Genomic DNA, 12240 nt, shown 5'->3' on the forward strand with positions numbered 1-12240 from the left:
CCCATGGCATCTCCTAATAATAGTAATGGTCAGCATTTTCAGAATGCTGAAATTGCCCGCAGTGTGCTAAGCACTATGGATGGATTGTCCGATTTAATCCTCACAATGACCCAGTGAGGTAGATACTATTATTATCTGTAGTTCATAACTGAGGAAACTGAGACTCTGAGAGGTTAAGTACTATGTCCAAGGTCACACAGTAAGTTGTAGGGCTAGGACCTAAATCAAGATCTTTCTGAAATAAAATCCTGTGCTTTCAACCCCTGCACTGTATTACATCTACATTGATAAGTGGCCCTGTGGCCTCAATTTGCACAACTGAAGTGACAGAAAGCCTGCCACCTCTCTGGCAAGGACACAGAGTCTGTGGGGTCTTTCACAAACATCCCAGTCCTGGAAAAGCCACCAGCCTAATTGAAGCAAGAGGTCAATAGACGAAAGACACTAACTGTGTTTTTTTGGTGTTTTGGTTTGTTTTTTGTTTTTTGAGATGGAGTTTCACTCTTGTTGCTTAGGCTGGAGTGCAATGGTGCGATCTCGGCTCACTGCAACCTCCCCCTCCCGGGTTTAAGATATTCTCCTGCCTCAGCCTCCCCAGTAGCTGGGATTACAGGGGCCTGCCACCATGCCCAGCTAATTTTTGTATTTTTAGTAGAGATGGGGTTTCGCCATGTTGGCCAGGCTAGTCTTGAACACCTGACTTTAGATGATCCACCTGCCTCGGCCTCCCAAAGTGCTGGGATGACAGGCATGAACCACCGCACCCAGCCACTCCCACCTTTTTATTTTTTTTGAGATAGGATTTTGCTGTCTTGCCCAGGTTGGAGTGCAGTGGCACAATCATGGCTCACTGCAGCCTCGACCTCCTGGGCTCAAGTGATCTACCTCAGCCTCCTGAGTAGCTGGAACTAAAAGTGTGCACCACCACACCCGGTTAATTTTTTTCTCTTTGTAGAGATGGGGTTTCACCAGGTTGCCCAGGCTGGTCTCGAACTCCTGGGTTCAAGCAATCTTCCCATCTCGGCCTTGTTGTGCTGGGATTATAGGCATGAGCCACCTTGCTCAGCTGCTCCCCACTTTCTACCGTCCACAACCAGGCCCCATTTTTAAAAACAGAGTATTGGTTAACAGTTAATTAGTCTCCCATTTGCCAACAACAGCTGTCGCAGCAGCTCTGCTGGGCAGGACACAGTATGTGGCATCCTAGAGAGGTGATGATAGCCCCAAACAGAGACTCTTCTGTGGGCCTGAGCAACCTCTTCCCACTTAACTATGGGATGGCTCTCTGGATTTCAGAAACATCACACTGGCATGAGGACCCCAGTCTGCCATCACAGGTTACCAAATATTAGATTAAGAACCACAGCTTTGGCCAGGTGCGGTGGCTCACACCTGTAATCCCAGTACTTTGGGAGGCCGAGGTGGGTGGATCACGAGGTCAGGAGATCGAGACCATCCTGGCTAACACGGTGAAACTCTGTCTCTACTAAAAGTCAAAAGATTAGCTGGGCGTGGTGGCGTGTGCCTGTAGTCCCAGCTACTCCAGAGGCTGAGGCAGGAGAATCGCTTGAACCTGGGAGGCGGAGGTTGCAGTGAGCTGAGATCACGCCACTGCACTCCAGACTGGGAGACAGTGAGACTCTGTCTCAAAAAAAAAAAAAAGAATCACAACTTTGGTGGCTGGGCATAGTGGCTCATACCTGTAATCCCAGCACTTTGAGAGGCCGAGGTGGGCGGATCACCTGAGGCCAGGAGTTCGAGACCAGCCTCGCCAACATGGCAAAACCCTGTCTCTACTAAAAATACAAAAATTAGCTGGGCATGGTGGCAGACACCTATAATCCCAGCTACTTGGGAGGCTGAGGCACAAGAATCGCTTGAACTCAGGAGGTGGAGGTTTCAGTGAGCCAAGATCATGGCATTGCACTCCAGCCTGGGCAACATGAGCGAAACTCCCTCTCAAAAAAAAAAAAAAACAAAACAGCTTGGGCTGTCGGGGGGGTGGGAGGGGGTGGCTCACACCTGTAATCCCAGCACTTTGGGAGGCTAAGGCGGTCAGATTGCTTAAGTCCAGGAATTCAAGACCAGCCTGGCAACATGGTGAAACCCCGTCTCTCTGAAAAAATACCAAAAAATTAGCTGGGTACGGTGGCATATCCCTGTAGTCGGAGCTACCCAGGAGGCTGAGGTGGCAGAGTCGCCTAAGCCCGGGAGGTTGAGGCTGAAGTGAGCTGAGGTGGCGCCACTGCACTCCAGCCTGGGCAACTGGAGTGAGACCCTGTCTCAAAAAATAATATAAAATAAAATAACCACAGCTTGGTTGGTGATCTGTGATGAGACAGCAGGGGTCCCAAGCCCCCAACACCAGTGCCAATAAGCCCTTCAGCTACTGCTATTTGAATGCCCACTCTGTGCCAGACACTAGGCTGGAGTTTCACATTCGCCGCTGGCTCTTTCACTGATATCCATTTCATAGAGAGGAAAACTGAGTTTTGAGCAATGATGTCACCTGCCGATGGACACCAGCGTTTTTTTTTTTTTTTTTTGAGACGTAGTCTTGCTTTGTTGCCAAGGCTGGAGTGCAGTGGTGCCATCTTGGCTCACAGCAACTTCCACCTCCCAAGTTCAAGCGATTCTCCTGCCTCATCCTCCCAAGCAGCTGGGACAACAGGTGCATGCCACCACACCCGGCTAACTGTTGCGTTTTTAGTAGAGACGGGGTTTCACTGTGTTGGCCAAGCTGGTCTCAAACTCCTGACCTCAGGCAATCCACTCGCCTAGGCTTCCCAAAGTTCTGGGATTAGAGGCGTAGCCGCCACGCCCGGCCGACACTGACTTTCAAACCCTCTCACCCTCCAGAGCGAACACACCCTGAACGCATCTCTGTCCCCCTCAGTATCCTGCTCTTTTGTCTAGGGAGAGTCCTTGGTGTGACAAGAGGTCTACACAGGTGGGGGGAATAAAACTCTAGGAGCCCAGCAAGGCAGGTTGCTGCTGACAGGAGGAAAATAATCAACATTAAACCCTTACCAAGTCCTTACAACATGCCAGACGGACATTAACTCTCTGAATCTTCACAGCATCCTATCTTATAGATGAGGAAACGGGGGCACAGAGAAATTAAGAAAAATAAGGACAGGCACAGTTTTAATCCCAGCATTTTGGGAGGCTGAGGCAGGAGATCACTTGAGCCCAGGAACTTGAGACTTGCCTGGGCAACATTGCAAAAACCCATCTCTACAAAAAATACAAAAATCAGCGCCTGCCTGTAGTTTCAGCTATTGGGGAGCCTAAGGTGGGAGGATGACCTGAGCCCGGGAAAGTTGAGGCTGCAGTGAGCTGTGATCGTGCCACTGCATTCCGGTCTGGGCAACTAAGTGAGATCCTGTCTCAGTGAGAAGAGAAAAATCACACACACGCACACACACACAGACACACACACACACACACACACACAAAGAAAAATGACACAGGTGGTAAAGTTCCTAGAAAATAACCCTTGTTCGTTGAGCACCTGGCTGGGCATTTTTCCTAAGTGATATTGTTCAACCTCCCTACTATCTCCAGCAGAGGTATGGCCCGTGTTTACTGTCGCTATCTCTTCCTTGTCTACACAATCTTAATCCGACTCAAGTATCTCACTCTGCTCTTTCCATCAGAACACCAAAGAGAATGGGTGTCACAGCGACACCTGCCGGCTGGCGCTATATCTCCGCTGCCCCTAGACTTTTTTTTTTCTTTTCCGAGACGGAGTTTCGCTCTTGTTGCCCAGGTTGGAACGCAGTGGCGCAATCACTGCAACCTCTGCCTCCCAGGTGCAAGCGGTTCTCCTGCCTCAGCCTCCCGAGTAGCTGAGATTATAGGTGCCTGCCACCACGCCCAGCTAATTTTTGTGCTGTTAGTAGAGACAGGGTGTCACCATGTTGGCCAGGCTGGCCTCGAACTCCTGCCATCAGGTGATCTGCCCACCTCGGCCTCCCAAAGTGCTGGGATTACAGGTGTGAGCCACCGCGCCCGGACTTTTTTTTTTTTTTTTTAGAAAGAATTTTACGCTATCAGCTGGGCTGGAATGCAGTGATGCAATCTCGGCTCGCTGCAACCTCTGCCTCCCGGGTTCAAGCGATTCTCCTGCCTCAGCCTCTCAAGTAGCCGGGGTTACAGGCGCCCGCCGTTATGCCCAGCTAATTTTTTTGTATTTTTAGTAGAGACGGGGGTTTCACCATGTTGGCCAGGCTGGTCTCGAACTCCTGACCTCGTGATTCGCCTGCCTCAGCCTCCCAAAGTGCTGGGATTACAGGAGTGAGCCACCATGCCCAGACTTTTGTTTTTTTTCTTTGAGACAGGGTCTCACTATGTCACCCAGACTAAAGTGCAGCGGCATGATCACAGCTCACTGCAGCCTTGACCTCCCCCAGGCTCAAGCAATCCTCCCATCTTAGCTTCCTGAGTAGCTGGGACCACAGACACACACCACCACACCCGGCTTTTTTTTTTTTTTTTTTTTGTATTTTTAGCAGCAGCAAGGTCTTGTCCTGTTGCCCAGGCTGGTCTCAAACTCCTGAGCTCAAACAATCCACTCGACTTGGCCTCCCAAAGTGCTGAGATTACAAAATTACAGGCGTGAACCACCACATCTGGCTGCCCAGCTAATTTTTGTAGTTTTTGTAGAGACAAAACATGTAGTTTGTCTGTTTTGGACCAGGCATCTAGACTGGGAGGAAACTATCCCTCTGCCAGTTGACTGGCCCCAACCCCATCCCCAGCACCTCCCCCGCGCACACCCCTGCCCCAGGAAGTTCAAGTCCTCCTGCATGTGTGATCATCCTTCTTGCCTAACCAGAGCCCTCCCTCTCCCTCTCCGTTTTTGGTCTTGGCCCCTGAAAGGTCGTGGGCTTTGGACTAGACCGGGGGAGTTCATATCCCAGCTCTGCCAATTGCTAACTGAGTAATCTTGGGCAACTCATAATTTCTCAGAAGCTCAATTACTTCATTTGCAAACTGCCTCACCAGGCAAGGTTCTAGGAGGATCACAGCAGGTAATAGATGTAAAATTCCCTTTCTCTAGCATCCAGGCATTTGTGGGGTTTTTTCATTGTTGTTTGTTTTTTTTGAGACGGAGTCTCACTCTGTCGCCCAGGCTGGAGTGCAGTGATGCAATCTCAGCTCACTGCAGCCTCCGCCTCCTGAGTTCACGCGATTCTCCTGCCTCAGCCTCCTGAGTAGCTGGGACTACAGGCGTGTGCCACCATGCCCAGCTAATTTTTGTATTTTCAGTAGAGGTGGGGTTTACACCATGTTGGCCAGGCTGGTCTCGATCTCTGGACCTCATGATGCGCCCACCTCAGGCTCCCAAAGTGCTGGGATTACAGGCGTGAGCCACCGCGTCCGGCCCAGCATTTGTGCTTTAACAATGCCTGAATTGAAGACAGTCTTAATGGTGGGGCATAAGGCCTTGAGTGTGTGGAAGGGGCTGAGGAAGGAAGAGGAAATACTTGGGGACATGAATGTGCTTTTTTCCTGCCTAGAGCCAGAGTGTGATACAGTAGGATTTGCCTCCAGACTACCTCCAAATCTTTGACCTTCTCAAGTCCCTTACCTCCTCTTGAAAGGTAACAGCTCAACCAGGTGCAGTGGCTCACGCCTGTAATCCCAGCACTTTGGGAGGCCAGGGTGGTTAGATCACTTGAGGTCAGGAGTTTGTGACCAGCCTGGCCAACATGGTGAAACCCCGTCTCTACTAAAAATACAAAAATTAGCCGGGCGAGCCTGGCATGGTGGCGCATGCCTGTAATCCCAACTACTCGGGAGGCTAAGGCAAGAGAATCGCTTGAACCCAGGAGGTGGAGGTTGCAGTGAGCCAAGGTCGTGCCACTGCACTCCAGCAGTGAGACTCTGTCTCCAAAAAAAAAAAAAAAAAAAAAAAAAAAAAGTAACAGCTCCTAGATTACCATGGCTGGGGATCAGGAGGTTTCAAGGCTCCAGGAGAGTTTAGGTGGGGAAAGGCTGGCCAATATGGTGAACCTCCCTCTCTAGTAAAAATACAAAAATTAGTCGGGTGTGGTGGCCCACACCTGTAACCTCTGCTACTCAGGAGTCTGAGTCAGGAGAATCGCTTGAACCCGGGAAGCAGAGGTTGCAGTGAGCCAAGATCGTGCCACTACACTCCAGCCTGCCCGACAGAGCGAGACTCATCTTAAAAACACCACCAACAACAAAAAAACAAAAACAAAAACACATCTGACTCTTTAAACAAAATAATAGAGATGGATTGTAAGGTTTATAACATGAGTAAAGTAAAATGCATGACAATAGCATAAAGGCAGGGAGAGGAGTCATGTGAAGAGGTATGATACCACTTGAAGGCAGACTGTGATGGGTTGATTTTTGTGGAAAGCAAGGCAGAATTTTTGAAGTTTTTTTCTTCATATACTTTCAGGTTCCCATAAGCACAACCTAGTTTGTTCTGGAGAGATCTTATTTTCTAGGAGGCTCAGAGGGGGACCTTCTGCTTTGTGTCCTCATGGGAGGTACAAGACACAAAGGAACAGTCTTTCACTTTTAAATACAGTGATAGGCCTGAGGAGAAACAACTGCAATTTTTTTTTTTTAAATGAGATGGGATTCTCACTGGTCTTGAACTTCTGAGCTCAAGCGAGGTTTCCCTACGTCAGCCTCTCAAAGTGTTGGGATTAATAGGCGTGAGGCACCGCGCCTGGCCACAGCTACCAACGTTTAAAACCACGTCTCTGGGCGGGCTCGAACCACCAGCCTTCCGGTTAACAGCCAAACGCGCTAACCGATTGCGCCACAGAGACAACCTCGACTGGTTGCTTTCATCTCAATAAAGATTAAGCAATCACTAAACTCTAGGGGTTGCCATTTGCTTTCTGCAGGACAAGTGTGCAGACTACAAAGCTTCGGAAAACCCGAGAGGCTGAGTCGACTAATGGTGTTGTTGCATGTTAGAAATGCGTGCATTGAGTGACTCTGAAGCCAGAAGGGCGGCCGAATGGCCTTCACCCTGCGTTCACCCTCGCCTGCTTCAGAAGCCAGTGGCTCTGGAAATGCCTGGATCTGCGACCCCAGCCTGAGCCAAGTAGGGCCCAAGGGAGGCTGAACTCCCTGACGACTCTCAGGGTAGCTCTTTCTGTGTTTTTGCGCCGCCTTCAGGCAATCATCTGCTCTGCTTGCTCTCCCCTCACTCAACTCGGCTTCAGTAGATGGGGTCGGTGGGGCGGGAGCGGGAAAGAGGCAGGGGAGTCAAAAGGGAAACCGTGAAAAGGAGGAGGGAGAAGCAGGGGAGACCAGGACGACACAATGGGACAGCCCAGGATGCCCTTTCAGAGGGCACCGGCTGGATGCAGAGAAGATGGGACATGTATCAGAATGGAGAGGGGGAAATGGGGAGAAGACCTGAGAGAAAATCACAAGAACCTGCAGCTGCCCAAGAATAAAGAAGTAAAAACCCCATAATGTTTTTACATTAAAAAAAAATTCGGGGACCAGGCGCGGTAGCTCACGCCTGTAATCCCAGCACTTTGGAAGGCCGAGGTAGGTGGATCACTCACTTGAAGTCAGGAGTTCGAGACCAGCCGGGCCAACATGGTGAAAGCCCGTCTCTACTAAAAATACAAAAATTAGTTGGGCGTGGGGGTGCACGCTTGTAGTCTCAGCTACTCAGGAGGCTGAGGCAGGAGAATCGCTTGAACCTGAGAGGCGGAGGTAGCAGTGAGCCGAGATCGCACCACTGCCCTCCAGCCTGGGCGACAAAGCAAAATTCTGTCTCTCAAAAAAATATATATAAATAAATAAAAGAAGGGTGGGGAAGCAAAACGACAGGCAGTAGTGTGGGGCGCGTTGGTCATTCTATAGTGGTTAGTAGTCTGCGTTGTACCTGCAGCAACCTCTGTTCTAATCCGAATCCTGGTACAGTCAGACTCTATCTTGGACCCACTGGGGCGAACCCACGTGTCTTTTGGTTTGCTTTTCATTCCTGCACCGGCTGCGGCCTTTATCTGCAGCCAGAGAGCCAGAGAGCAGAGTTTACCGCTGGCCCCACAGCGCCATACTGTCTGGGGAAAAGAAGGAACCCCAAGAGTACACAGACAACGGCCCAAAGAGAAACCTTCGAAGTGCTCTACGCCTCACTCTTTAGCAGAAAATATCAAGCAACTCTCAACCTAGCTGGTCTGTAGCTTCCACGAATGAAATAATGTATTTATTGCAGTCTTTCTGGTTGAGATATTTCAAATATTTGTGGAACTTTTAATGAGAGAGACACTCTCGAGTGTGGAAGAGAAAAAAGAGGGGATGTGAGGATGAGGCAACTTCAGGACAGGAAAAAAAAAAAAGAGACGAGGAAGCCATGTAAACGTTTTCGGGTGGGCGTGAGGCGACGTCAGTCTTGAACCCCGTTATGTTAGGTAAAGAGCGCAGCCCTCTTCCGGCACAAACACGGTTTCCCACATTCAGGAAATCACAGGGATCAGCAACTCTAGAGCGCGATGAAGAAGCTTCACTCTGGGAGGACCCCCTTCGTGACCACGGTCTCTCCCCTGCCAGGTAAGTGGAATTGTGCACACGCCCTGCAGGGACAGCACAGCCTCCTCGTCCCGGCCGGACGCTCAGGGTCACCACCCTCCCCACTGCCCCCCTCGCCATTCTTCCGAACCACTCTCCACCGAAGATTCCATCTACGGTCACCCCACGAGACGACCAGGCCGCCTCTCAGCAGCGGCTCCCGCCCCGCAGCCACGGCGCCCTCTCACCCCCGGGGTCCTGCCCGCCGCCTCTGCCCAGTCTGCACCTCACCTGCCTGGCTCCCGCGCTCCCCTGAGCTTACAGAAGAACCCCTCTCGGGAGTACTGGATGGAAAAGGGGAAGCGTGCGCAAGTGCTTGGTGGAGTGTAGACACCGTGGGATTTGACTGTGGCACCATCGCTTCCACGTCCCAGTGCTGATTTTCACACCTGCCTTCTGCTTCGGGCACCGGCAGCAGTTTTCCACCTGTGCCTACCCCACCTGCTGCCCTTGATGGGTCAGCGAGCATCGCCTCCCTCTACCGCTCCATCAGCAAACGGGACCGCCCTCGAGGACCTCACCCGCCGCTCACCCCCCTAACAAATTCGCGGGCATCGCCTCCGGTCGCCTCTTCCGAAGGCCCAAGGAGCGCGTTAGCTGCCAACGGAGGTGAGGAGGCTCCGCTGACTGGCCGGTGCCCGTGTCCGGGGCTGGCACAAACGCCACGACTTGGCTTGGCCTCTCTCCTAGTTATTCGCAGCTCAGCCCTAAGGCGCCTCCAGGGCGGCGATGGCAAACAGGGTGGGCTTATTGGGTGCAGCTCCACGGGGGCTGGCATCTCTGCCCGGCTGTGCACACCTGAGCTAGACGCTCAGTCGCCCTCTAAAGCTGCTTCCGCGGATGACGGGCACGGAGATAAATAGCAGCGGTGTGTGGTGAGAGGTGGTCCAGCAGGACTTGCCCTCCTTCGCCCGGCTTTGCCCCTCGCTGCGGAGACTGTTCTGCCTCTGGCCCTTGGAGCAGGCCGGCTGACAGCGTAGAGAAGGAAGATTCCTGCGGGAGGGCGGCCAGTGCAAAACAATTCCCTGACCGGGAATCGAACCCGGGCCGCGGCGGTGAAAGCGCCGAATCCTAGCCACTAGACCACCAGGGACACACAGGAGGGAGCTTCCTCTCCCTTCTTCCGACAGAAGCGACAGTTTCCTTGAGCTGTGGGAGGACTTGGGCCTGGGGAGGGTCGCTCTTTCCTCCTGGAGCCTCTCACAAGGCCATGCCCTCCCCGCTCAAAAAAAGAGCCTGCAGGCGACACCCCGAGGGCTCCGCGAGGGACACCGAGGCCACGAGTCCCGAGTCCTGGAGCGAGTTGCAGCGACCCGGCCGCGGCTCACCACTGAACCAGGGATGCGCCTTTGCGAGGCGACAGCAAGTGACCAGCCGGTCGCGGGTCGCCAGGTCCGGAGCCGCGCACCAGGTTTCCAGGAGGAGGCGGCAGCGGGGAGGCGCCCGGGGTGAGACGGGGGCACCCTCTGCACCATGAAGGACCCGGACGCCGGCACCCTCAGCATTCTAAGGAACCAGGCGGATGCGGAAAGCGAGAGCGGCTGGATGGGAAACTCCTTCCAGGAAGGCTCCGGGGCCCTCAGCTGCTCTCCGACCTTCCCCTGCAACCTGTGACACCTGCCATCTTCCCATCTTGGGCGATGGCAACGCCACCCTTCCGTTTGCTCCGGGCAAAACTTCCAGAGTTCCCTCTGACGCTGGACTTTTTCCCTCAGATCCAAGATCCAACTGTTCATCAATTCGTGATTTCCCACGGGCCAAGTGCGTGGGCACTGAGCTACACGCGAGTTTCTCCACCTCTGCGGAATGGCTACTTCGGGGTAGGGGAGGGGCCCTCCCGTGGATCGTAAGGTGTTTAGCAGCATCCGTGCCTCCGCGGACTAGACACATGCCGGGGGGTTAACATTCTCCGTCCCCGCTTCCCCCAGTCGTGGCCTAGTGTCCCCGCGGGGATGGGACAGGCGTGTCCGGGCGAAGCTGCCCCCTCTTGAGAACCACGGATGCGCGTGGTCCTGCGCTCTGAGCTTGTGCAAAGGACTCTCCAGATGAAGGCTCAGGGCTCGATCCCGCTTGAGACCCCCGCGCTCCCCCGCACAGTCGGACCTTAGGATGGAGGCTTTTAACATCTCCACATCATGAGATTCGAAACCTCCAGGTCTTTTCTCCCGCTCTGTCCTCCAAATCGGCCTCTTCCGAGCCTGTTGACCAGCGCCAGCCAGGCAGAGGGCTGGGTTCGCTCACGAGGCTCCTCTCGGCCCTCCTGGAGCTTCAGGCCTCTTTCGGGTGCAGAGAAGCTTTATGGGTCACTTCCTTCGGCATCCCCGGGGGCAGGTGCGCGGTGCCCGGGGAAGAAAAGGGTTTGACTGCGGTTCTCGACCCCGGCGCCCAAACTCCACCCCGGTGCGCGCGCTCTTCCAGGCTCCTGCTGGTCCCACTCGCCGGGAGTCAGGTCTCGGGTCAGCCTGAGCTCCCGAGACGCCCAGGCCCGGAGGGACACGTAGGGAAACCAGCTGCTCACTTTGGTCCCGTCCGCAGCGGACCCCTTTCTGCCGGGAAGGAAAGGCGGAGAGTCCTGTCCGGTTGGGTAGGCAGAAGAGAGATCAAAGGGAAGACAAGAGAAATCCTGGGAGGTTTCAGGATCTAAAGTTACCAAGAAGTCGACCTCACCTCCTCTGAAGGTCCTGCCAGTCCTCCCGTGGCTGGCGATGGTGAATGGAGTTTCCGTCTCCAGTTTGCCAAGGCGGACAAAGCCGACACAATGGGCCTGTCCACTGTCTTCTTTCATATACACAAAGTGTCAACTCTTCCTGTTTCTCACTTGCAACAACCCTCCTGATGACCAGCTTAGCAAATTAGAGACTCTCCATGGGACTCCATCTCTTAGTTCGGGCTTCTATAACGATGTACCATAAACTGGGTGGCTGATTCACAACAGAAATTGATTTCTCACAGTTCTGGAGGTTGGCAGTCTGAGATCAAGGTACCGACGTGGTAGGGTTACGGTGAGGGCCTTTTGTTCTGGTTGCAGACTGTATCATTGTATCCTCAGGGGGCAGAAAGAGGGCGAGAGCTCCCCGGGGTCCTTTTATGAGGGCATTAGTCCCATTCAGACTAATGGGACTAAATCCAGACTCTGTGCTGAGTGTTGTGGATATTTTGCATGTTCATCCTCCCCACAGACAACTGGAGATGTATTGTCCCCAGAGGGTACAATAGAGAATCTTCCGTCACAAGTCAGCAACCAGCATATGCGAGTGAGAGCATGTGTCCCACTCAGAAATGAGAGTGTATTAGTCTGTTTTCACACTGCTGACAAATACATAACAGAATCCAGGACGAAAAAGAGGTTTAATTGGACTTACACTTCCATATGACTGGGGAGGCCTCAGAATCATGGCAGGAGGCAAAAGGTACTTCTTACATGGCAGCAGCAAGAGAAAAGGAGGAAGAAGCAAAAGCAGAAGCCCCTGATAAACCCATCAGATAGTGAGACTTATTCACTATCAGGAGAATAGCACAGGAAAGACCCACCCCCTTGATTCAATTACCTCCTCCTAGGTCCCTCCCACAACACATGGGAATTCTGGGAGATACAATTCAAGTTGAGATTTGGGTGAGGGCACGGCCAAACCATATCAGAAAGGGATGAAGTGACAGCAT

General features: G+C 52.8%; 1 protein-coding gene and 2 non-coding genes across 3 annotated transcripts; all 3 read right to left on the reverse strand.

Annotated features, from left to right (window-relative positions):
* Positions 1-6741: 6741 nt before the first annotated feature.
* On the reverse strand, positions 6742-6815 carry TRNAN-GUU (transfer RNA asparagine (anticodon GUU)). Its single transcript has one exon. It is a non-coding gene; the product is annotated as a tRNA-Asn (tRNA).
* A 1366-nt stretch (positions 6816-8181) lies between these two features.
* LOC129468971 (uncharacterized) lies at positions 8182-10445 on the reverse strand. Its single transcript, XM_055255009.1, has 2 exons — positions 9113-10445; positions 8182-8555 (listed from the first exon to the last, which is right to left on the reverse strand). Exon 1 carries the CDS (start codon positions 10443-10445, stop codon positions 9804-9806), a length of 642 nt encoding a protein of 213 aa, XP_055110984.1. The 3' UTR covers positions 8182-8555; positions 9113-9803.
* On the reverse strand, positions 9602-9673 carry TRNAE-UUC (transfer RNA glutamic acid (anticodon UUC)). The gene has a single exon. It is a non-coding gene; the product is annotated as a tRNA-Glu (tRNA).
* Positions 10446-12240: the final 1795 nt, after the last annotated feature.

This window comes from Symphalangus syndactylus, chromosome 12 (genome assembly GCF_028878055.3).
Source record: "Symphalangus syndactylus isolate Jambi chromosome 12, NHGRI_mSymSyn1-v2.1_pri, whole genome shotgun sequence".
NCBI classification, from domain to species: domain Eukaryota; kingdom Metazoa; phylum Chordata; class Mammalia; order Primates; family Hylobatidae; genus Symphalangus; species Symphalangus syndactylus.